The sequence below is a fragment of the Melozone crissalis genome, unplaced genomic scaffold (genome assembly GCF_028551555.1).
Source record: "Melozone crissalis strain CALT ecotype California unplaced genomic scaffold, PUWL_Pcris_2 ptg000018l_1, whole genome shotgun sequence".
In the NCBI taxonomy this organism is placed as follows: Eukaryota; Metazoa; Chordata; class Aves; order Passeriformes; family Passerellidae; genus Melozone; species Melozone crissalis.
The window spans coordinates 42,200,459-42,223,736 of record NW_026535796.1 but is presented as its reverse complement, the minus strand read 5'-3'; the positions used below and the strand labels follow the sequence as shown (position 1 = coordinate 42,223,736).

The 23,278-nt window shown below is 40.7% G+C and overlaps 1 protein-coding gene across 1 annotated transcript in view; it reads left to right on the top strand.

The window, feature by feature from the left end:
- The window catches only part of CLMN (calmin), a 68,626-nt gene that overhangs the window by 37,358 nt on the left and 7,990 nt on the right, over window positions 1-23,278 (top strand). The window contains exons 2-8 of the mRNA XM_054275514.1: window positions 11,640-11,701; window positions 14,185-14,280; window positions 15,825-15,908; window positions 18,418-18,510; window positions 19,771-19,958; window positions 21,669-21,862; window positions 22,878-22,960. Of these exons, the coding sequence (XP_054131489.1) occupies window positions 11,640-11,701; window positions 14,185-14,280; window positions 15,825-15,908; window positions 18,418-18,510; window positions 19,771-19,958; window positions 21,669-21,862; window positions 22,878-22,960 (800 nt within the window). The remainder of the gene's footprint in view (window positions 1-11,639; window positions 11,702-14,184; window positions 14,281-15,824; window positions 15,909-18,417; window positions 18,511-19,770; window positions 19,959-21,668; window positions 21,863-22,877; window positions 22,961-23,278) is intronic.

Below are 23,278 nucleotides of genomic sequence, written 5' to 3'. Positions count from 1 at the left end.
CAATATTTTGTAGCAGAGTCTAAATGCTGTTTTGCATTGAGAGTAGTTTTATTTTTTTTTAAATGATACCTCAGTTTCAAAGTAGCATCTGCTTAAAGACTTGGTGTTTCCCTGTTGCCATGCAAGAGGCTGCAATCAGGTTGTTGCATTCCTGATTATTTTTTTTTCTCCATGAAGATTTCATTTTGTTTCTAATCCTGAGGGGAGCTGACTGTATGACCATGTTTTAGTCATGATTACTCAACTCTCTGGTCTGACTTTGCTTTTACTGTGGGTGCTGCAAGTGCTTTGATGGTGCTCATTGCCATGCACACTTCAAGCCTGCCAGAGTCCTTGGAGTACTTAATAATGTCTTTCCATGATCTCAAAATGACACACAATGGGGATATGTGAACTCTGGCTCTCAAAATCCATGAGTCATGGCTCATATTTCTGAAATGTTTTGTTTGTTTTAAATCATTTCATACAGCTGTAAAGAGTAGAAACTCCTCACAAGAGTTAAGCTTCTCAACTTAAAACCAGGCTCTCACAACGAAGCAGTTGCTGGATGGCATCAGCCAGGCAAGGCACAGGACCATGGCCATCTGCAAAAGCTTCTCAGCTGGAAGCACATGCAAAGGCAGAATAGGCAGAATGGCTCTGTCCTGGCTCTAACACAGCTCTGTGAGATACCTGGCCTTCTTATAAAAGAATCTTGTACAAGTCATATACAAACAGGCTTAAAACAGCTTTGAAATCTGTGGGTTTGAGCACAGGCAGGGCCTGAGGGAGGAGATTTTGTCATCCCATTCACCCACAGTACCAGTGCCCATGCTGGTACCAGCTCACCTCATCTCAGTGCTGGTGACAAGGTGTTCAGACACCAGGGTCAGTGTGCAGTGCAGCCTTCCTTATGGTTTTGGTGTCTTTTCCTATTTTATGGTTTTCCATAAGGAACTGGAGTGTGTGGTCCTGACAGGATTGGTGTCCTCTTCTGCTGTCCATTCATCCATCCATCCATCTCATTTCCTATGGTTGAAGAAAAACAGAGGCTAATGTGCTGATTTTTTCCTGTTGGGGAGCATGCATGTTCCAGCTCTAAAGGTAACTGGAGGCCTAAAGAAGGTGGAGGTATCACCATATAAGCATATCCAGCACATACCAGCATTCCTCTGGGCTGAAATTGCCAGGTGTGCCTGTCAGAGAGAGGAAAAAGAGGCAGAACAGAAGCTGACTGGTTAGAGCTCTTCTGACTCCTCCAGCAGCAGGAATGCTGTCAGCCCTCATGTTCTGCATTATTCCCATTGCACAACATTCCTTATTTGATATGGCAAATGGATAAAAAACCAGGAGGAACATGCACTAGCCATAATCCTGTTGTTAGGGCTTGCAGTGAGATGCAAGGCAATGCACCAAGGGGAGCAAGAGTGAGCTCATGTGATGGTGTTTGTAAATGTAAGTGCTCTTGGGCCAAGGGCTGCTGTACACACTGGGCCAGCTCTGCTGCCAAAATGTGGCTTGACCTTGCCCTTGTGCTGGCCCTCCCTCCCATGCCAAAATTTCTCTGCTAGGGACTATGACATATATTGGAAGGTCTGCCTTTCTCTGGAATATCAGATTAAATTCTTCTGAGTACAAGCTAATAAAACAAATAGATGGCTTAGGTCCTGTTGTGAAGTGTATCTCTTCAACACATCTCAGGAGGGATAATTACACATGCTGGACACAGATCAAAGCAACAAAATACCTGTTCTTTCCATCAGCTTTTTTTTTTTTTAATTTTAAACTTGGCTTTTGGAAAGATGTGATGATGCCATGTGAGCACTGCAGGTTGTATTAAAGGAAGGGCTTGTTGCATGTGTGATAATTGGTCCCTGAAGTTCTTGCTGCCTCCATTTGCTTCTTTGTAACAGAAGACACTGCTGTGTCTTGTCCCCAGGGATGAAAAAGTCTGAAAAGGAGGATGACAGAGCTGATGAGGTTAAAGGTACAGTGCAAACACAGAGTATAGTTATGTACAGTGCAAACACACAGTATAGTTATGTAGTAATTGAAAGATTTTCTTGCTATGGGCAAAATTGTACATGAGGAATGTCTCTCTGGTAGATCTTGTTTTTGGAAATGTCCATAAACAACACAGATACTTGCTTGGCACTAAAATCCAAATTTTTTTATGTTTGCCTTTCCTTCTGAGTGGATGTTCCATGTTTTGGCTATGGAGGATAGAGTGTGAATTTTCATGGTTCCTGCCATGTTCTCATTTGAAATTTGGAAAATAGTTGCAGAAATTAGCAAGGTAGAGAGGCGGTGGCTATCTTGGAAGCTACAGGTGAGCTATATAATAGCAAAGTGAGAAGGCATGTCAGTGTCAGTGTTGAAGATGCATGAAGTGTCTACAGCTCACTGTGCTGTGGTTTTTGATGGCATTGGTTTAATGCCATAAAATGGTTCTATTTTACTGTTGGATCCTCAGAACAAGAGAGCTCATACACACATTGCTCTTCCTTGGGTTTTCATCCTGGCAGATTTGTTCAAGCCTGCCTTCAGGCACATAACTAAAAATGTGGAGCTTCATCAAGAGCATCAGTGAGTCACTTGAGGGCTGCATTTCCACATTCTGTGAGACTCAGGGAGAACTGGGATTCTGAGTGTTACTGCAGGCCTTAATCCAAACCCAGTCCAAGATTTTGTCTGACACCTTCCAGTTTTGATTAATTGGTAAGCTGTGCCAATATTATTTCTGAACTATGTTCATACATTATAACCTGGTCTTAGAGCCTGCTGGAGCAAAGAAAAGACTGCTGCTGATTTCAGAAAAGTAATTTCTCTGCTCACTTTTGAATAATACTCAGGGCTTTCAGCTCACAATTCCCTGTGCTACCTGCAGCAGTGCTCACCAGGGTGCAGACCAGGCTTTCTGCTGTGCTGCCCACACAGCCTGTGTTAGTGCTAGAGGGGCCAGGTTTGGGATCTTGAGGGGGAGACTGCATGGTTAACTTCACTGAACACTTAGAATTTTGCCATCCTTAGTCTGCCTGTAACTTCTTCTGTGGCAGCCACTCTTTCTAGAAAAGCAGGAGTAACTCTCTTGAAGCCTCCTAGAATACCTCCCAACAGGTCATTTAAGTCAAATGGCAACTCCTCAGGTGTATGTACTGGTGCTGCATACTGAGTATGCTAGGCTCTTGCATTTTACAAAATACATCTCAAGAAGGATTTCTACCATAGTTCAGCTTTTTATCCATTTTAACCTAACTTTGGCAGCCTGTGGTCTGCCTTCATCCATTTTTGAATGGTGGCTGCCTTGCACTGCAATACAGCACCTTATATAATGTAGCTCCCACCTCTTACACTGTTTTTGGTTTTGTGTTCCTCTCTGTCCCTCCAAAAGAGGCTTGTACCCTCTACTTCAGATCACATGTCTGGCCCACAATGAACAAAGCATCTGCTTATTCCTCCAAAGCCAGAGGATTTTTCTCTAGTAAATATTAATCTCCATAAATCTCTTCAATCTTTTGCTCTTAGAGTTGCATGTATTTCTGCATGTCTCTAATATTCACCTGATTACCATGCTCCTCACTCTATTTCTTCTGTGCTGCTTATTGGCTTTGATAAGAGACATTAAAAGGAAGAATGAGTGGGACAGAGGCAGTAGGCAGTGTGGCTCTGGGTTCTGCAAATCCATATGAGGCCACTGCATTTCTTGAGCACACCACTAGGTTTTGGTGGTCCCTGCACTTTCTGGTTTTTACTACTGCTCTTTCAGTTCTGCAAATATATAACTAAGTTTTACTTCTGAACCTCTTCTAGTTCTGTGGTGTCCAGAAGGGTTTGTAAGCATTCCTTGGTTTGGATGATGTATTGGCCAGGTAATGTCAAGTTGTCTGGGGGCAGTGGGGGATGCAGAAAAGAGAAATCCAGAACCAACAGCACCCCAACAAACAATTCTTTGTGATTTCAGGGCTTTTGCAAGGTAGTTCTGTGACATGTTCATGGTTGCCTTTCCTTACTTGATTTTAGAAAATGAAATTACTGTCTTTTAAGTTTCCCCCAGGTAAAGGCAAATTCCAAAGATGATATGTCTCTGGTAGTTGTCTTCTTAGCCTTTCTGTATCATCCTGTGCTGCTTTAAAGATCCTGGTTAATAACAGGGAGAGTTAAAGACTGATTTTTCTAAAGAAGCTCAGGAAACTGCCTGGGACTCTTCTGTGGAAAGTGGATGTGTTGCCAGTCCCCTGCTTCTGTGTCTTCTTCATTCTTCTTGCAGATTTAATTACAACGGTTTCAAATGCATAAAAATACAGCTAAACACCAACCTGTTAACATTAACTGACAAATATAGGAAACAGTGGGACTCTGGGCACGTGCTAGTTCTCATCTGATTCTGAGTGTCAAGAAATATCCCTGACACATAATGCGGATTTTGTTTGGCTTCTTTGCTCATCTCAAATTATTCACTCTTTAGCACTGTTGTCAGATATGATGTATAGCAGAATATCTTATTGCATTTCAGATTTTGATGTCTCAACAAAGTTAACCAGCCAAAAGGATTTTTTTCTCTCTAGAAATGCAAAAATGTGAAGAATAAGGAATGCTTCACAGTTTAAGCTTTCTAGGTTTGCCATAAGAAATAAAGGTAAATGCAGAATGGAGATGGAAAGGACTGGACTCTGTGACTAACCCTTACTTGCTGGATGTGGGATGGTTTCTGGAGGATGATGTATTTTTCATTTTAGATGCCACAAGATGAGAATGGAGATCTTTCCAGGGATCACTTAGAAGTGATACATAGAATACTGGTACAGATGCTGATATGGCTGTGGGACCTCCTCCATGTGGGAGGGAAAGGTCTGTACTGGTAAAACCATGTCAATGTGAATTTTATTCAAGAGCCATTTCTCTAACTGATAAGAAGATAGGGCTAACTGGTACCTGGCTGAACGTGGCAACTATGATTTTGTTAGTTTCAGAGGGGTGCTCCTGATTTTATTTTTGAGCAAGTACAGAGAATCTGACTGAATATACTCAAGTAGTAGAAAAGGTGCAAGAGGTTGAAATTGAAGTTAAGCATTGTGCTTTAAAGCAGAGTTCAATATGCCAGCAATGACAAGGGTGGGAAATTTTGCCCACTGCAGAGCTGGGGACCTCAGTCCCAGGAGGTGAACCACTTGGAGAAGCCAGTACCAGTGCAGCAAGCAGCACTGGAACATCATGAACTCTGGGTGAGGAACAACTCTTGAACCACAACATTATTGGTTGTTGTTGCATTTCTCCAAATGGCACCTGCTGGTAACAGCAAATCCTGTTTCATTTCATACACAGAAGGAGGTGTTATGGTCCTTGAACAGTGTGTAACAAACCACAAGAGGTGCTCTGCACAGCCTGGAAACCCCTTGCTGGATCAACACTTAAGTCACTTTTTAGATCAATATCAAACCTGTTGAATTTAACCTAGTTAATCCTTTATTTGGGTCCAGCAATCTTCACGGTATCCACTGATGTCTGTTTCATTCAGTGTTCAGAACAGAATTGCATTTCTCTTTTTTTACCTTGTCAGATTTTATTTCATAACATTCCTGGTATGTAAATGAGAAATTTTGTTATTCTGTTCAATAACATTTCCCATGTATATAAAGAGTAATGTGAACAAAGATATTTGCTTTGTGGTTGAAGGGTACATGGAGGGGAATCTTTACCATCTGCCATTACTAAATTAGTTTTCAAGGGAAAATATAAATCCCTCTTATTGGAAGCTATTTTGATCAGCTTTAATAGTAATATTTTATGTAGGATTTCTCTTCCAAAGCTCAATAGAATTTACTAGTAAATTCATCTAATTCTTTGGCAAGAGAAACATCTGTCTCAGACATTATGAGGATTGAAGCACTAAGAGTTTTTTAGAAATCTCATATTCATCTTGTAGTATTTGTCTGGTGCATGTAATCTTAATATACCAATTGCAGCAGTAAATATTTTGCTATAACCAGACACTGAAGTCCAAAAGAAACCTGTTTAGCTGCAGCTAATGAAAATGTAATGCTTGGAATCTTACAATGTTTGTGTTCTACAGCACCAACCTGAGTTTTAAAGAATTTTGAACCAATAAGACTTGGAGTCTGCAACGTTGATGGAATGAAAAAGCCTCAAGCTTTCAACACCTGCCATAGAAATTTAATAAGGACCCTAATAAATGGGTCAGTTTCAACAAACAATTAACTTAACAACTTCATCTGGAGGGCTTAGAGGCCCTGTTCATAAGAGGTAACTTGAGAGCGGACTCATGTTATATAGTGTAGTTAATGTTTGCTTTAGAAAACCAGGGTTTTTAAGAACTAATATTTCATGTGCTCCAGATTACATCAAATTGGCATATGGTACACAACAAAGCCTCCAACCCCTGTATAGATCAAACAGAAAATTTATATTAATCTTCTAAGCTGTTTGGGGATTTCTTAAGCACAAGGAAAATATAGAATTCACAGGAATTCATAAGCTTATAAAATTAATTTTGTGGGCAATTTGGCTAAAATTTTTCCTTATATTTTGATTATGCCTTTAAAATTCACACTCCTACAAATATGGAGATTTTTATGTGCAAGTACTGAGTGTTCACAGAGCAGTGTTGCTGGACTGCACCACATACACGAGCGGAATGTTTTGAGCTGTTTTTTCATCCTCTTGTGAAAACATTTAATAGAAATTATGTCTCTGAGCATTTGTAGTTCAATGTGTTTAATGTAACTCTGTGTTGACACGAAACAAAAGTACAAACTTTAATTGCACTTTTCCCTGCCCTACTTTACACATTTAATCTAAACTCTCCAGTTTTTTTGCCATCAGTTGCTACCCCCGCACCTAGTCTCTCCTGCTCACCCCCCTTTTCCTTCTGTTACAGTACACCTTTAATCATCCTCCCCATGCCTTATGTGTTGCTTCCATGTGCTCTGTCCTTGGGCTGTGCACCTGAACTTGGTCCCATGTGTTGTGTTTGAACAGTAGAAGGTGTCTTGGACAAGGATCCGTACTCCCCATGGGTTGTCTGTATCCAGTATCTGTCATCAGCATCCTGCATCCAGTGCCTGACCACGTACTCTAACTAATGGCCTGTTCTTTATTTGCCTGTAGGCAATTACTTGCATCTATCATCATCTCAAATTAGCATTTTTAGGTAAAATCCATTTTCTAAGATGTCAGTCTGGCTTCCTTTGTGAACATTGTTTGCAGAGAAAGAAGTATTCAGGTCTGTTAGTATGTTCTAGTAATCAGAAGTACCTAAGCTGTGTCACAGTGCAGGAACACCCAGTTTAAATCCAGTTCTCATTTTATTTAGTGGCCTGGAGTTCAAAAGTGAATTGTTCAATGTGTGTTCATTAGAGACTGATTGATTGCTTAACTCTGTGAATGTGAGTTTGGGGGTGAGGAAGGCAGAAGAAGAGGAATTTGCATTTCCCAAGACTTAGGGTGTCTGAACCATGTTCCACTTTGGAGTTAGGCTGTAGTATTTAATTATCATACATTTCCCCATCTATTTTTGTTGTGTAATAAGAAGTGTCATTTTCTCCTGATCAAAGACATTGGCAAATGCTGGGATACATCCAGAGCCATGCACATTGTGAACTGGTTCTGTGGTGGCCACTGGGTACTTACAGAGTGAATATGGGGAGATTACCCTGGCAGGTTCTTGCCTCTGCAGCCAAGGGTGGTTAAAGCATCCTCTGTCACAGTTAGATGGCCAACACCAGCATTTCCATCTGGACAACTTGCTTCTTGTTAATAGTGAGTGTATCTATAGAGGCTGAGCTTTTGGTAGAAAGAAGGAAGGTGGATTTTGTGCTAATTATAAAACTGGAACTTGGCAAGATGTCTGGAAGGTAAGTTGTAAGTGGATCTACAAGCCAGCTTGGCCTGTTGTGAAGGTTTTAACGTCATTTGATGATGATATCCTAGATGAAATGCTAATAGGTTTGGAAGCAAATTTAAGTGACCTTCTGCTTTGCTTTGGGAGTAATATCCATACATGCAAATCAAGTAGTTTCCTGAAACTATGTAATTATATACCGACAAGTGTTCTACTCAAATCAGCTTCCATGTTTCATAGTTCCTTGAAGTGCCCAGCCCCATGGTGGTGTGCCTCAGAGGATTATTCATAACTGGTTCTACAACAACAGAATAAATAGTGTTTAAAGCAAATCAATATTTGCTATCTCCAATTTGCTGTTGAACATAGAGGCTCTTAGGGATTGGCTTCCTGCAGGTGATGCAAACAGTAGTGACCTTTGAGGACATTTGGAGGGGGAGAAATGGCGTTAGCAAAGGCCCATGGAATTTCTAGGCTGATGGGGAAGGAAATAGTGCCACACAGGAAAGCAGCAGAACTCCCTTGTGCATTAGCAGCTTAACCTTGAATTTTGCCCAAGTGGTTTTTGAACTAGCTTAGTTTTACTCTTTGAGGAATTAGTTGCCTTTGCCATAAGATTTTATGAAGCAATATATCTTTGTGAATATGGAATACTGACTAGGGTGCAGTTACTGGGGCTGAGCCAAATTCTGCCAAATTTTGCTGTCCTCCAGGACACAGCTGTGGGGCAGAGAACTGTGGGGTTATACAATAGGGTACACCCAATCCTAACAGTACACCTTTTTCCTCTCCACTGGCTTCTTTCCCTCAAATTATTTCAGTTAATGCCTGTCAGTGCCCTACCCATGCACTTTGATACAAACACTGTGCCTCTTACACCCTCCTTACTGGAAGAGTGGGGAAGACCCTGCTTCTGTGAGTGGTCAGAATTTGTATCTATAATTTTTCTCTTATATCAAGGTCTGAGCTGAGCTGAATCAAAAAGGCAGTTCCTGACTTTTTACCTTCCAACATTACATCTTTCAATTCAACCCTCACAGCAGGCATCCTTCTTTCCCAGTATAGGATTTGTTTAGAGGCCAGCCATATGGTGGGTGTAATTATTATTTTATAATAGTGTTATTGCTCTCTAGCTGCCCAGTAAACACAGTGCAGTTTTAGTAAACTATACATATAAGTATAGGAACTTTGGACTTGAATGATTTTCTTCACTTTCATATAATATTAGGTGTGAAGGAGAAAAAAAGATTCCATTTAATTTATAGAAACTGCATAAAGTTTATAGAGTCTCTGCCATCGTCTTAAATGAAAGGATTGTTGGAGGAGGGGCTGTACTGAAACTGGGAGGTCCCCAATGCTGGAGCAGAATAGCAGTTAAAGGCACACACCAGTAAATACCTGTGCTGAACTTTTCCCATTAAATCTGCCATCCAGCATATGGACTGCATTAGGGGGTTGTGTGCCCTAGGGATTTTATAAACACATTTCCTCTCCTTTCCTCTTCCCCTTCCCGTTACTGTTGCTTTAGAATTTTACAGAATCAAATAGTGCCCGTTCTGGGGTCATCACTTCCTGGAAAGATGCTGTTTGCCGTAGAGACAAATTCACCTCAGAAACCTGTCTATGTATGCAAGTGCTTTCTGAATGTGCCTTTTTTTAATGTTTGGTGTGTGAGCTTCCCAAAGCAGTAATACCAGCTTGGCTCACCCATCCTTTGAGGCATATGTGCAACTCCTGATTTGCATCATGGCAGAATTTCTGCAGCAAAATTAGGAGCCAGTGTGTGCTCAGTTTTATGGATGATCTGTAAATAAACACAGCTCTCTTTTGCATCTTTATTTACGCTGAAAGTGAAGGTTGCCAAAGTGACTGGTGAAAAATGTGACAAGAAACCAAGCCTCTGATGAGACCAGAAAACACTGCATTTGCTTCTGTGAACATTTCTGTGTTGCCTTTTTGATTTTGGTTGACATTGGAAATCTGTATATCCAGCCCATTTGATAAGGTCTCCTTTTTCTTTTCTGAAGCCTGGCACTGCTGCCCATCCAAGCATTCCTCAACACTTTGGGCAAGTTTAATGGGTGGCCCTGCTGCCTGCTGCTAGCTCCTCTGCCTGTTCTGTACACCTGTATTTGAACAGAAAGAAGCATATCTGGGAATAATTCTGGCTTAACCTCCACCCACTGTCAAAGGTTAATTTTATCAGCTCGGTTGTCGAAGTTACACCCTGGGTGACACACAGCACTTCTGCTGCTCAGCCCTGGCTGTGGGAGTGAGTGCATGGAAACCCAGTTCTGAAGCTGAGGTGCTGAAGAAAGTGAAGCCCAAGAAATATGACACATCTCTCAGTTTATTGTACTTTGAGATTTGTAGGTGGTAAATGCTGTGGGTGTTTTTTACAGACACTCCGGAGTCCTAATATAATTTACAGTTTCATTTGGAGAGAGCTGTTTCAAATCTTTGCACATTCTTCTAAGATATTTTAAAAGAAAAGCCAACAGCAATAATTAGTTTGGCATTTTCTATGTTTTCTATAGCACTTAAAGGGTAATGACTTTTTGTAACCAATCCTGGAGAAAATCAGGTTTTATGGAATAAGACGACTTAAAAGGCCTGAATGGACATCAGTGACAGATGTACTTCATGCTGAAAAGCTCTATTCCACTGCATCAAAATAAGGAAAACAGTTATACACATGATTAGAGGCTGTGACCCTTTGGTTCGAATGATCAAAAAGAACAATATTAAAATTTGATTTACAGAAGCTACTGCTTGGCCTGTAATCAGTCTGACCAATAAAAGCAACCCAGACTTTTTCAGAATGTGATTTCCCAGTAGATAGGTTAGCTGTTTTTGTAGGGCTGAAAGAAGAAACACAAAATGGTTTTAAAATATATTTGATATGCTCTATGAGTAAATTGAAATACTAGCATATAACTAGTTTTAATGGGTTTTGTTCATAAATTGCCAGATTTCCTTAATTCAAGTGAAACTTGGTAACCACTTGAGAATAATTGTCTTTAAAGTGAAATATTGCTTTGACATTCTACTTCATTTATATTAAATATATGGTTTACTCTTTTATATTAGAAGGTAAATGAAAGCTGGTCAGTAATATGATTCCCCTTACACTCTTGCCATAGTTCACTATGGAAATGGATTCAGGAAATGGCAGATGTGATTAAAAACTCTTCAGCTGTTTGTACAGCACAGTTCTGGCGAAGACAAGCACTCCTAGTCGTATTGCAATATAAATAAAATGATTCTTCAGTCTGGGGACTTGGAATTTTGATTCTAAATCACTGGTTAGGAGACTGGGAAGATGGGATTTCATGAGGCTTTTTCATTCATAAGAATGAAGACAGAATTGCTGTGTTGGTCCTGTTTCCCTGTGCATGCAAATATATTGGAATCCACGCCAGCCCAATTTGCATGAGGGTGTCAGAGCAATAATCCTATAAATTGACACAGAAGGGTCAAGCTCAGAGAGTGACAACACTGGAGAGCTGGCACAGCACATAAATGTTCACCTCGCAGAAGCTGAACACTGAAGATTGCAAAACTAAGAATTTCCTTCCTCCTGCCTTTTAAATGCATCAACAAGTGTACAGCTCATGTCTGGTCAAAGAAATTGAATAAAACACTGAAATTGGACCTTATATCTCCTGATTTAGAAAATATTCATTTTATTCACCAAGTTCTCATGAATTCTAACTCTTTTGTGCGTCAGTTTTTGAAATTTACTATCAGGTTTCCCTCTTCTGGAAAGTTAAGTGCTGTTTTTTGTTTCTGATATTTCCAGTTGAACGCGAAAATGTCCAGAAGAGGACCTTTACCAGATGGATAAACCTGCACTTGGGAAAGGTAAGACTGATAAACAGTCTTGATATTGTGATACAAGGACATAGCCATAGACAGATTGCAGTTAACTCCTCTAAAGTAGTTAAATTTTGGAAACAAAGTTGACATCTGTGCACATTTTGGGGAGAATGAGTGGAAGCTCAAAGCCTGTTTCTGTATTAATTAAACTTCATTTCCAGGCACAATGAAGGCTTGACTGGCTTTTATCATCTCAGATGCATTTAAATCTTTAATGCCATTGCCTGTTACCATGAGGGTAGAATTTTCCCATAGAATGTACCCACTTAAAATCAAATATGGTTGAGGCTCTGAGATGATGTCTGTGTTCTTCCCTGAACTGGAAGTTTGAACATCTAAGGAATCATGGCTAAAGAAAGCTGTTCTTCAGAACCTGTCTTCATCCCAGATCTGAAGATGGAAAACAGTAATTCCTTATCAGTCATGTTATTGGGGGCAATATGATGGGATCTTCACACACCCACTTACATCAGAGAGCTAATGTTTGGACATCATATCTTTAAGTTGTAATTGTTTCTTAATGGCACCATAGTATGGCTCTTAAACCTAAGATACTGTTCTTATTGATAGTAGATAAGTACTACCTCTCCTGAGTAGTTTGTCATGCAGAGAATTTTTTTTTTGATGTTTAGATTGAAAAGAGAAAAAAAAATCCTAATATTACTGAGACAGCAGCAATGCTTACTGCAGGATCAAGGAATGAGACCAGCTTCCTGATCTACTCAGACTGGTGATTGAGCTTCACAATGCTTTAGTATGTGCAGCTAAATTTCAAAAAGTACAGAGTGGAACTATGTTTGGGCTGACTCTGAGTTTAGTAGTTCTTGAAAAGTGATTGCACTCCAGACACAGTAAAGAGTTTTAGAAGAAAGGCATCACATTTATAGTTGCTTAAGTCCACTACTCTGCAGTGAGTGTTTTTGAAGGCATAAAAGGATCCTCCTAAATCTCACTGGAAAATCAGAATAAGGCCAGTTGGAAATGTTTTGACTAGCAATTGCTCCCAAGGGCCTCTCAGAACGAAGACAGTGTTACATGATGCCTTTGTGAATCAGGCTCTTGGGCTTTAAACTAACTGCAGGTTTGGAACTTGTCAGAAAGGGTTGTCAAATATGTGACTGCAAAGAAGGTCTTTGATTTACTGAAGGAAAAAGGCTGAAAGGGTGCTGTTAATTCTGGTGTGCCAGGCATATGAAGTCTTAGAACCTTTGTGGGCAGGTCAGATTTCTCTGGAGTGCATACAAATTTTTTCTCCTCTCTGATTCAACAAATAAAAATGCTTTTCTGGATAAAGGGTGAAAGCCTTTTGCTTTATTCATGTATTTCCTGGAAGTGGCGTAATAAACATAACCATGTAAACAATGACAACTTCACTGGAGCTGTCTCTAATTTCAGGTGATTCTCTGAGGAGACTCACTGAGAAAGAAAGGTGTCTTCTGCCTTTATCCTCAAAGAGACACTTCTTACAGAGTGGCTTCTCTTTTTCAGCAGCAGCAATGAAGTCTTCTTGCACTTCTTCAGGAAACTTTTGGTGTGATCCTACTTGGATCATCTCTTGAGAAGATCTGGCTCTGCTGATCATGGGATAATTTGGAGTACTCTGAATTTCTGAGCTCTGTTTATTCTTGCTTTAAGTACTAAAAGAATAGAAAGTGTTTGGGATTTAATCTTTCAGATAAGTTATTTAATTTTGAAAGGAAAGATACTTTGCTTTCTTTCATGGAGCATTGTTTAGTCTCTTGGCTAGATTAAAGACCAGTGATGAAAATGCGTGGTCCCAGTTTGCCAGGAGCAGTGCTGAATCAAACAGAAGTGCATTGCCCAACCAAAGATGAAAAGATTGGGCTCTTTAGGGACACGTGAGTGAGTGGCACTCACTGAGCAGACAGCAATTGCTGCAACTGGGACTACCCCTAGGGGCTGAGCTTGGCTGTGTGCCTTAAGTGCACACATCTACCAACACCACAGTGAAGTGAGGAGATGGTTCCCTTTGGAGGAGTTGGCTGAGACAAGAGAGACACAATACAAGAAGTTGCTTTTTAAAGTGGTTAGAAAATGCTGGGAGACAGAATGGCACCACCAGAAGCCTTTCACATGAGAAGGGACATTGTGACTGGCTGGATCATGGGCTTATTTCTGCACAAAGTGGTATCTGCTTCTGCTGGACATGTCTTAGTCTGAGGGATCAGCACCCAAGCTCTGGGTGGTTATTTCTCAGGCAGAGTATTTAGGGTTAGAGTCTGTTATGGGAAATCCTGAATCAGTCCTTGTCTGATTTCAGTTTTAGCTCCAACATTCATAGGTCAGAATTGCCATCAATGTGAAGAACAATCAGCTGTCTCTTACAGCAGGCTACGATTTACTTCTTGTATCTCTCTTTTGTAAAATTCTCCTTCCATCTCTCTGAAATCATGATGATTTATCAAAAAGCAGTGTTTTAAAAACTACCTGGTTTCTTTTCTTCGCAGTGCAAGCCTCCTTTGAAAGTGAAAGACTTGTTTATTGATATACAAGATGGCAAAATCTTGATGGCACTCCTGGAAGTCCTGTCAGGACAAAAGCTGGTATGTACAGAGAGGGAGAAGCCTCCATACCTAGGAGCTGGGTATGTTACAAGCAACAGTGCCTGGATATCCAAGGAATAAGGGTGAATTTGGGCCCATGTCTTGCATAATGTAGTAAGAATTTCAGCAACTTTGTTGTAATTTCCTTATGTTACAGGTGGGTGCCCTGAGCTACAAGGTAGATTTCAAGGAAATATGACAATGAGGTGTAAATGGTGTGTGATCAGTGTTAATGTTCCTAGCCCTGAGGGTTTTTAAGTCTTTAATACTTTAATGCTCACACATTCCATTTCGAGATTACCCAAGTTACATTACCAAGAAAACACATATTTGCTATATCAGTTTTTTAATCCTTACATTCTGTTTTCTATTTTGTCTAAGATCATTATGACACTCAGTAGCTTTTCTGATGCCTGCTGTAGGTCTGAGTTTCATTCATTGATTAGATGAATCAATGAATTAAATTCATTGATTTAGACCGTATTAGTAAGACTAATGAAACCTGAGTTTCATTCTGGTATCCTGACTCAGGTTTCATTAGTCTTACTAATACAGTCTAAATCAACAGGGCAAAGCTTTACTAATCAGAAACTTCTTCTCTCCTCCTTTCTTTGTAAGAGCTGTGTAAAGTTCCACATACCAGAAATGGAACACCCAATGCAAATATAAATGCCCAGTTGACTTTAATATTTTCTTTCTCCATCAATCTTGTCATCAGAGCTCTCCTGTGTGTGGCTACCACACTTGGGTAAGAGGAGCAGCTATCTCACCACTGCAGATGCACCTGGTGATGCTCTGTAGTGACTGCCCACCTGCACAGCCTGCAGCAGGAATGCCCCTGAATGTGTGCTCACACATTCAGAGTCAAGGATATTTTAAAATATTCTTGAAGGTTGGCAGAGCTGCAGCAGAAGTAGCAATGTCTCTATGTGCATTCTTACAGGCTTGAAATGAATTGAAGGGGTAGATACATCATGGTAAACCCCAGGCTATGCTTCCACAGGTCAGGGAGGAGGTGAGAGAAGGGGGTAAAGTCAGCTGGCTGCATTTCTTGTTAGCTGTTTCTGCACATATGGGATAAAAACACTGTGCCAAAGTGGAATTGCAGGGAGACAGGCATGCAAAATCTTTCATTTCTCCCAAAGTGAAGGTTTTTGCCTCCCACCTGCCTGTGCCTGCTATTAAAACTGCTCATGCTTCCTAATTAGGATAATTAAATTTAATTCAAGACAAAAGAAAATCTTTTATTATGAATTTTCAGGCAAACCTGATCGTGCGACTGAACATGGCTGGGGAGTGATTACATAAATAATCAGTGTGGCAGGTCCAAGAGAGTGGTAACATCTGGGGAGCAGGAAAGCTGGTTGCTCACCCTGTTTTGCTATACTTGTGTAGTTGAAGCATTCTACTGCTCACAAAAATGGCAATAATTTTTCATAGATAAATTTCCTTAGCTTTATTTTGCCTCAGTGCTTTTAAGCTTTGTATGATGTGGTGAATTATTCCACCAGTTTTAAAAACAGTGTAGCAATTCTTTTTTCTAGATGCACGAATACAAATCTTCAACCCATCGCATTTTTCGTTTGAACAACATAGCCAAAGCACTTAAGTTCTTGGAGGACAGTAACGTGAGTATTTTCAAAGACTGGTCTTAATATTTTCTCTTGATGTGTGCTGCAAGTTGTAATTGTTGCTAAACTGACGTGCTGCATATATACAAGAGAAGTGTACTGCTCAGGAGGCTGTGACTTACCTTAGCAGCAAGGCTGAAAAGCCACATAAAAATGCACAACAAGAACACCTACAGAGTCTAAAGCAAGGATTATTTGCTCATTTTATATGTTAAAGTTCAACGGGATTAAAGGATCAGGAACCCAATATTAAAAGAAAATAAAAAGAAATGCAAGTAAGTTTTATGATCTGGGTCTTAGTGGCATTACTTCAGTTACACTGATGGTAGATGACTTTCTTTTCTCAGAAGTACTTTCAGTTATAGAAATCATGTATTTTTCTGGTAAACTGATTGCTGCAGCAGCTGATCATGAAAAAAAAGCAAAAGAGAAAATAAAATAAAATAAAAGCAAGAGAAAGTGAAACTGGGAACATGATATAAATGCATAATTCCAGGAATCAATGCCTTACAGGGATATAATTTCTCTCATAGTGAGTGTTGTACTACCACACAGCATCACTTCCTGCAGTTATAAGTGACCAAGTGTGATCAGACCCTGTAGCAGGAAATGATTCACTCCTTCTATTTCTCCTGTGATGGGTTTATTCCAAAGCGCTGTGGAAGTGGCCAGTGTGTTGGTGAGAGCAATGGGGTCAAGAGAAGCCCCAGCCATGTAACAATTCATGGTATCCTTAGATCCTCCAGAAAGAGTAAACAGATATTGAGCTATTTCCTATAAAGGATTCAAGTAAGGTTAAACTTTATGGCTGAGCAGGGATCAGTGTGTGCAAAACCCTGCTTTGTATAGGATGCTCCAACAGCAACTGGTGTCACTGTGCTGCTTCCCTGCACTGAGCTTAGCTCCTGCTCCAGCAGCAGTGCTTGTCTTGCAGGAGAGCTGCTACAAACCCCAGTGCAGGAATGAGCATGGTGTGAGGTCTCAGCACATCTCTTGTGACTTTGTAGGTGTGGGAGGTTTAACATCCTTTGCCTTTTTCCCCAGGAGAGGATGTGAAAGGTCAAGAAGTTGTCCAGTAACTTCCAGGTGTTCCAGGCTCCCTATGGAAACTCCATCAGTAGGGGCTGATCTGGCCCTAAATGTGTACGTCTACACATCCTGCTGTAGAACTGCTAAGAAATATTTTACATATTCCCATATTTCTTAACAGTTTCCCAGTTGATGCTTTTTACCCAAATCCAGCTAAGGCCCACTGGCAGATGAGATTATTTCTCTCTGTTGGTACCAGCACTTGGCAGAGCTGCAGCTGAAGCACATCTGGTTGCCAGGACCTCACTAGGTCCTCAATCAGCAAGGCCAGGGAGGAGGAACCTTAAATTCAGGTGGCTTTTTAATTAGTAGTGCTAAAAACTACTTTCCTCTGGATTTCCTGTTCCCTTAAAAGTAAGCAGTCAATATCTTCTAGCAGAGTATCTCTTCTGGGCTGGGTGACAAACATAAGCAGCAGTAAGAGGACAGAGCTCACACTAAGCAGTGAAATGATAAATGTGAGTTGCTCCCCATTTTGGAGAAATTGTTATTCAAATGTGCTAAGTCCTAAAGGTTTCCCCATGCCAAATACCTTGGAGATAGCAAGAAATCTGATCCCTGAAATATGACAAGTAGAGGTGTCTTCTTGCTAAGACTGAAAACGTTGTGCAAACCACTAGATAAAAAGTTATTTTGCTTTCCTTTTTTCAGCTTAACCAAACCGGTTGGTGAAGGGTGGTGATGAAAGTGTTGGCAAAATGCCTTGGCTGCCAGGAGCTTCAGGGTTAGACATTAAAGCCCAGTGGGTGGAACCCGGCAGTGTCTGTGGAGCTGGGGCAGCAGGGTAGAGCCCTGCTGAGTGATTCACCGTGTCCGGGACTCTCAGAGATAAATGGGCTGCTGGGTGCCATGTGCAGCACTGACGGCTTCCTTGTCTCCTCCCTCCTCCGTGACCTTTGCCAAAACCAAATCTCTGTTGTCTGAGAGAATAACATCCTGGTGTTATCAGCTGGAAAAAACCTCAGTGTGGGAAAGTCTGGAGTTTGCTTGGATTAGGCAACCCTATCCGTTGCTAACTGATTTAATCAGAACTCTGTGACTAGCTGTGTAAGGTGGGATAAGGAAGGAGAAAGCAGATGCATACAAAAAAAGTAAGCAGATCTTACCAGGATTTTAGATTTTTGTATGAGAAATTACTTTCCTTTTATGAGTGGGGCCCCATCTTCCTCCATTTTTGTATGGAGGAAATGCATTTGTTGTCCCAAAAATGCAGAACTGAATTCACTTCTGTTCTGCAGACTAGGAGAAGGGTGATTGTGATCAGGGCAAATTTTCATTAATACAAGATTGCAGCATTGCTTTTTTGCTGGCCTGTCAGCGGCAGCAGTGGTAGGGACATATCCAGTAGTCTCAGTGCATTTTTTGCATATACCTTCCTGCTTTGAATTTGGCTCTGAATTTATGATCTCTCCTACAGGTAAAGCTTGTTAGCATCGATGCAGCAGAAATAGCAGATGGAAATTCCTCTCTGGTACTTGGACTAATATGGAATATAATCTTGTTTTTTCAGGTAATAAAATTTGAATACTTTAACCATAAGTAATCAGTCTTCATGGTATCCATCTATTCCAGCTGAATACTGATTTTTAAATTGGTTTTTAATCCTAAAGAACATAATTAATCATGCTAAACCTGAGCTTTTCCCCTCCTAACATACACTAATTTTATACTTGCAGCTGCTTTCATTTTACTTCATTGGACCTATTTTGATGTAAATTGGAGACAATTTAAACCCTCATTTAACTTGGACCTGAATTAGAGCTTCAGATTACTACTTTCCCTTCTTTCCTGTGCCTTCTCAGGGTTCTGTTCCAGATTCCCTGGAACTGAACCAATGTCCTGGGTATGGTTCCAGGTCACAGTTTATTTTCAATAACCTTTACTGGATTTGGTCCAATGTGGTGGGAAATTCCATTTAGAATCACTGTTCTCTGGAGACTTACTCAACACAGCAAAAATTCCAAACTGATATACATGGTCATATGAAAGATCTCAAAGGACCTGGAACTGATAACATGTATTTGAGCCTGAAAATTGATGTATCCCCAGGCTGAGATTAAAACTGCTCCCTAACCTACCCATAGTTTGGAAATTACCTTCTAGACAATCCCAAATTCTAATGGACAGAGAGACATGGAGGGAGGGTTCTGCAACTCTCATGAGACTGTGAGGCCCTTTCATTCTCTTGGTCTGATTTAAAAAATGGCTATAAGGTTAAAAACATGATCTCAAAGTTGCACTGGGGCCTCTCTCCCTGGCTGAGCTCCTGAGGGTGAGCAGTGCTGCACAGAAGAGTTTGGCCAGGCAGACTCACAGGCAGAGATGGTGTGACCAGAACCTCCCACCCTGGCAGCACAGGGCACAGGGGTGGGGGGACCCAAAAGCAGCAGAGTCTCAAATGTCAGTGCTGGTCAAGGACAGGAGGGCTGCTGCAGGTCACCATTTCTCGATGAAAAATACTTCACTCAAGCAATTCCTGTGAAGAGAACAATTCATTTAAACTAACTTTTCTTTCAAGGACATGTTTCTTTGCATTTTGTTTAATTTGCACAGTTTGGCCTGAGCTGGGAGCTTGCTCTTTCTGTTGCCTGGGCTGCTGCTGGCTGTCATGCTTGTAAATACAAGTTGAGAGTTAAAATGAACAGGTTTATAATTATCACTTAAAATTCAGCTATGGCTGAATTTTATGGCTTTAAAGGTTGCATGAAAACAAGGGCACGATGCAGCCAATGATAAAGCAGAACACTGTGTATTTCACCTTTTATTACAGATTAAGGAGCTTACAGGCAACCTCAACAGGAACTCTTCCTCCTCCAGCCTGTCCTCTGGGCCCAGTGGTCCAGAATCAGACACATCCCCCAGCACTCCCAGCGTGGAGAGAAACATGTCCATTACAGTGAAGGACCAGCGGAGAGCCATCAGGGCCCTTCTAATCTGGGTGCAGAGGAAAACCAGAAAGTAAGCTAACAAACCCTGAACAAAACAGTGTCTTGCCACCTGCCCCTCTGAAGCTGAGTCTCTTTTCTCTGTCCTGCCCCATGGGTGTGTTGCCATGTGTTGTGGCTTCTGCTTTTGAATTTGGGGAGCACAGTGTCTCTGAGGGGGGTGTTTCACTATGACCATGTGTTCACAGCAGCCATCTGACCTTGAAGGCCGCTGCTGGCTCCACAGTTTGAGTGTTAAATGTTAACTTGCACTAACCTGCTTGGTGCTGTTTAAAACAGTATCATTCTCTACTCCCCAAACCCCAGCTTTCATGCAGTCTCTTTGACATCTCTTGCTGATTAAAGGTTAGGTATAAGCAGGGAGAGAACTCAAAAAATAAATGTACTGAAAGACTTTATCATCAGCCTTTTAAATTTAGCAGTAGCCCAGAGGAAGCTTCTCTGGGTATTGCAGAGTGCCTTGAAGGACAGAGCCCCTACCAGAGTCCCTCCTTCCCCAGTATTAAAGAGGGGAAGGGGGTGAAACTTAAGTCACTTCTGAACTTGTAACATTTGAGTGGATTTCCAGTGCACAAGACATCCCTCTCCCCTTTAATAAAAAATGGTTCTTTCACCAAAGCATTTTGTGTAGAAATGCTTTGTCTTGGCAGAGTTACTAACAGGTTAAAAAACTGTAGTGTAAGATGTCTCATGCACATGCAAATGCTTGGAGTGTATTTTACATGTATTGTTATTTGAACTAGTGACTGGCAGAGAGTTTTTATTAAAGAGGGCATGTGTCAAAGTTACCTATACAAATTGGTTAGCTGAATATTTGGCGGTTTTGTCTCTGGATTTTTATCTTGCCTTTGAACACAAATTTTCTAGTGTTGAAGACAAAAATTTGCATCTTAAATACTTGGTCCTGTGGACTGCATCATCCCTTGGTTATCTCCAGTGAAGCTAAGGTGCTTGCTGAGCAGATAAACTTGCCCCCTGTAGTTCACTGCTCCCAGTGCAGACCATACAGAAATGTAGTTATGATGTAGTTATTAATGGGTGGAACAAAGAAAGTGAAGACCTGAGAAGTAAAGACTCAGACTTTTCAGCCCAGTCAAAGAGTGCGAATTGAAAAGATCTAATAAGAGAAAATTATTCTTGCAACTGCAGTATTTAAAACATAATAACATCGTTGTAATCCTGTTATCTCATGATCTGTGCAGAATTTTCTATTTTGGGGCTGTATTCCATTGCAATTTTGATGGCTGCTTTTCCTCCAAAACTTTGGGCATCTAACACTCTTGTGGTTTATGCATATGCTGACACCATTTGCATTTGGCAGATTTTCTGCAATAGAAGGCCAAGTACACAGGAATGTGAATCATTTATGCTTATGTGTTTAAATATTTAAATCTTGGAACTTTTCCCAAGCTATGGCATTAAAATGCTGGAGAGCAACAAAAACAGGAATCACAGAGACATTTGGTTTTGTGAATGTTAAATGTGGTTGCTGAATTCTTAAGGGCTTTGTTTTCACTAACTACTTCCTACAAGCAGGTTGGTGTCAGCTGTTAGCCACACCAATTCAGTTTGTGAACCCATGTGTTTTCTGAATGTATCTCAAATATGACAAGTGCTACTCAGCAACCTTACGTTTTAACTTTCAGGAGTCTGAAAATGACGATGCCTTTATTTTGGATTTTGTAACAAACCACCCATGTAAAATGGATGTAATTCTGTTTAGGTATGGCGTTGCAGTCCAGGACTTCACGAGTAGTTGGAGGAGTGGCCTTGCTTTCTTAGCTGTCATAAAAGCCATAGATTGTACTTTGGTAGACATGAAGCATGCACTGGAGAAATCAGCACGAGAAAACCTGGAGGATGCTTTCAGCATAGCACAGAATAAACTGGGTGTCCCTCGGCTCCTCGAACCTGAAGGTAAATACGTCAGCTTTTTTGGGTAACACTCAGTCTACACTGAATTAATGAATATTGCCTTGCGATACATGCCAAAAACCCAACAGTGATTAGGCTGCTGATGGGATCAGTGTGCTGAGCTTTTTGAGAAGAAAAATAGAAATGGTCAGTGGCTTGTAATTGTATGCTTCCAGTCATATTTGTAATTGTATGCTTCCAGTCATTTGTAAGCTCCTTGAGGTCAAAGATTGTACTGTGGTTTTAGCTATGTACACTATGCCTATGTTTAGCTATGTTTATAGCTGGTCCTGGTTCCTGCTTAGATGCTTTGTGACGTCTGCACTCATAGAGGGCATCAATTGTTGTGCTGAGGGGTGTCTCAGTGCATTAGCAGTGTTCTGTAACACCGAGGCTGCAGACTAAATGTCGCTCCAGGATGAGCGATACGAGGCTCCCATACCAGGTAAATGAAGAGATACCCATTCAAATGCATCTGCATCTCCCAGTTTTCCCTTTGCCATGCATATGTACACACAAGTATTTATACCTGTAAAGCTAAGTGTGCATGTGTATATAAAATACGTATAAATGGATTTCTTGTCATTCTTTTTACTGAACTCTGTGAGACCGACACTAGGCCTTGGTGTCATGATTGAAAGCACAATTGCACTTTCATTACCTGGTAGAAGACTGGGCCATCCTGCTAAAAATAAGCCTCTATATTGTCACTCAACAGCAGCCAACTGTCTACTGACAACAGCATGAATGGCAGTATAAAAGTGAATTAAAAGGGAGCCCTGATCGCGGTTCAGTATGTGTTTGGAAATAGGAAAAAGTGAATGTGAATGGGATGTTGAGAACTCTGTCAAGTGCCATCAGCAGTGAAGAGCATCTCTCTTATCTGTCAGAAAAAAAAAAGTGTTTGTAGCTGTTATTTCTGTGCCCATAATGGCAGGATAAATGTCTGACAATCTGTTCCTCTGCAAGAGCGTTTCAGAGCTGTGTGTGCTCAAGCCCCTCGCGTCTGTCTCCACAGATATCATGGTGGAGTCCCCCGATGAACAGTCAATTGTGACATATGTGGCACAATTCCTGGAGCACTTCCCGGAGCTGGAAGGGGTATGTGTTTACTGCTGTGTCATGTCATTTCTTTAATTTGCCTTGGTGTACGTAATAAAGTCAGATTTATTTTCTACGTTTCTTTTTAGCTATTTAAAATAAACAACAAACCTGGGTTTAATTTTTCACATTTTTGTTAAATCCAGTGAAATGGGCTTTCATTGGTGATTACTAAAATGCTTTAGGTAGAATTGTGCTTTTATACATTTATATCCAATTGTAACTTTCAGAGGTTAGAATTGGTTTCATAGGAATCTACTACTTTGCTATATTGGTTTTAAATAAGACTAAAATTTATTCCTTTATCTATAATGATTC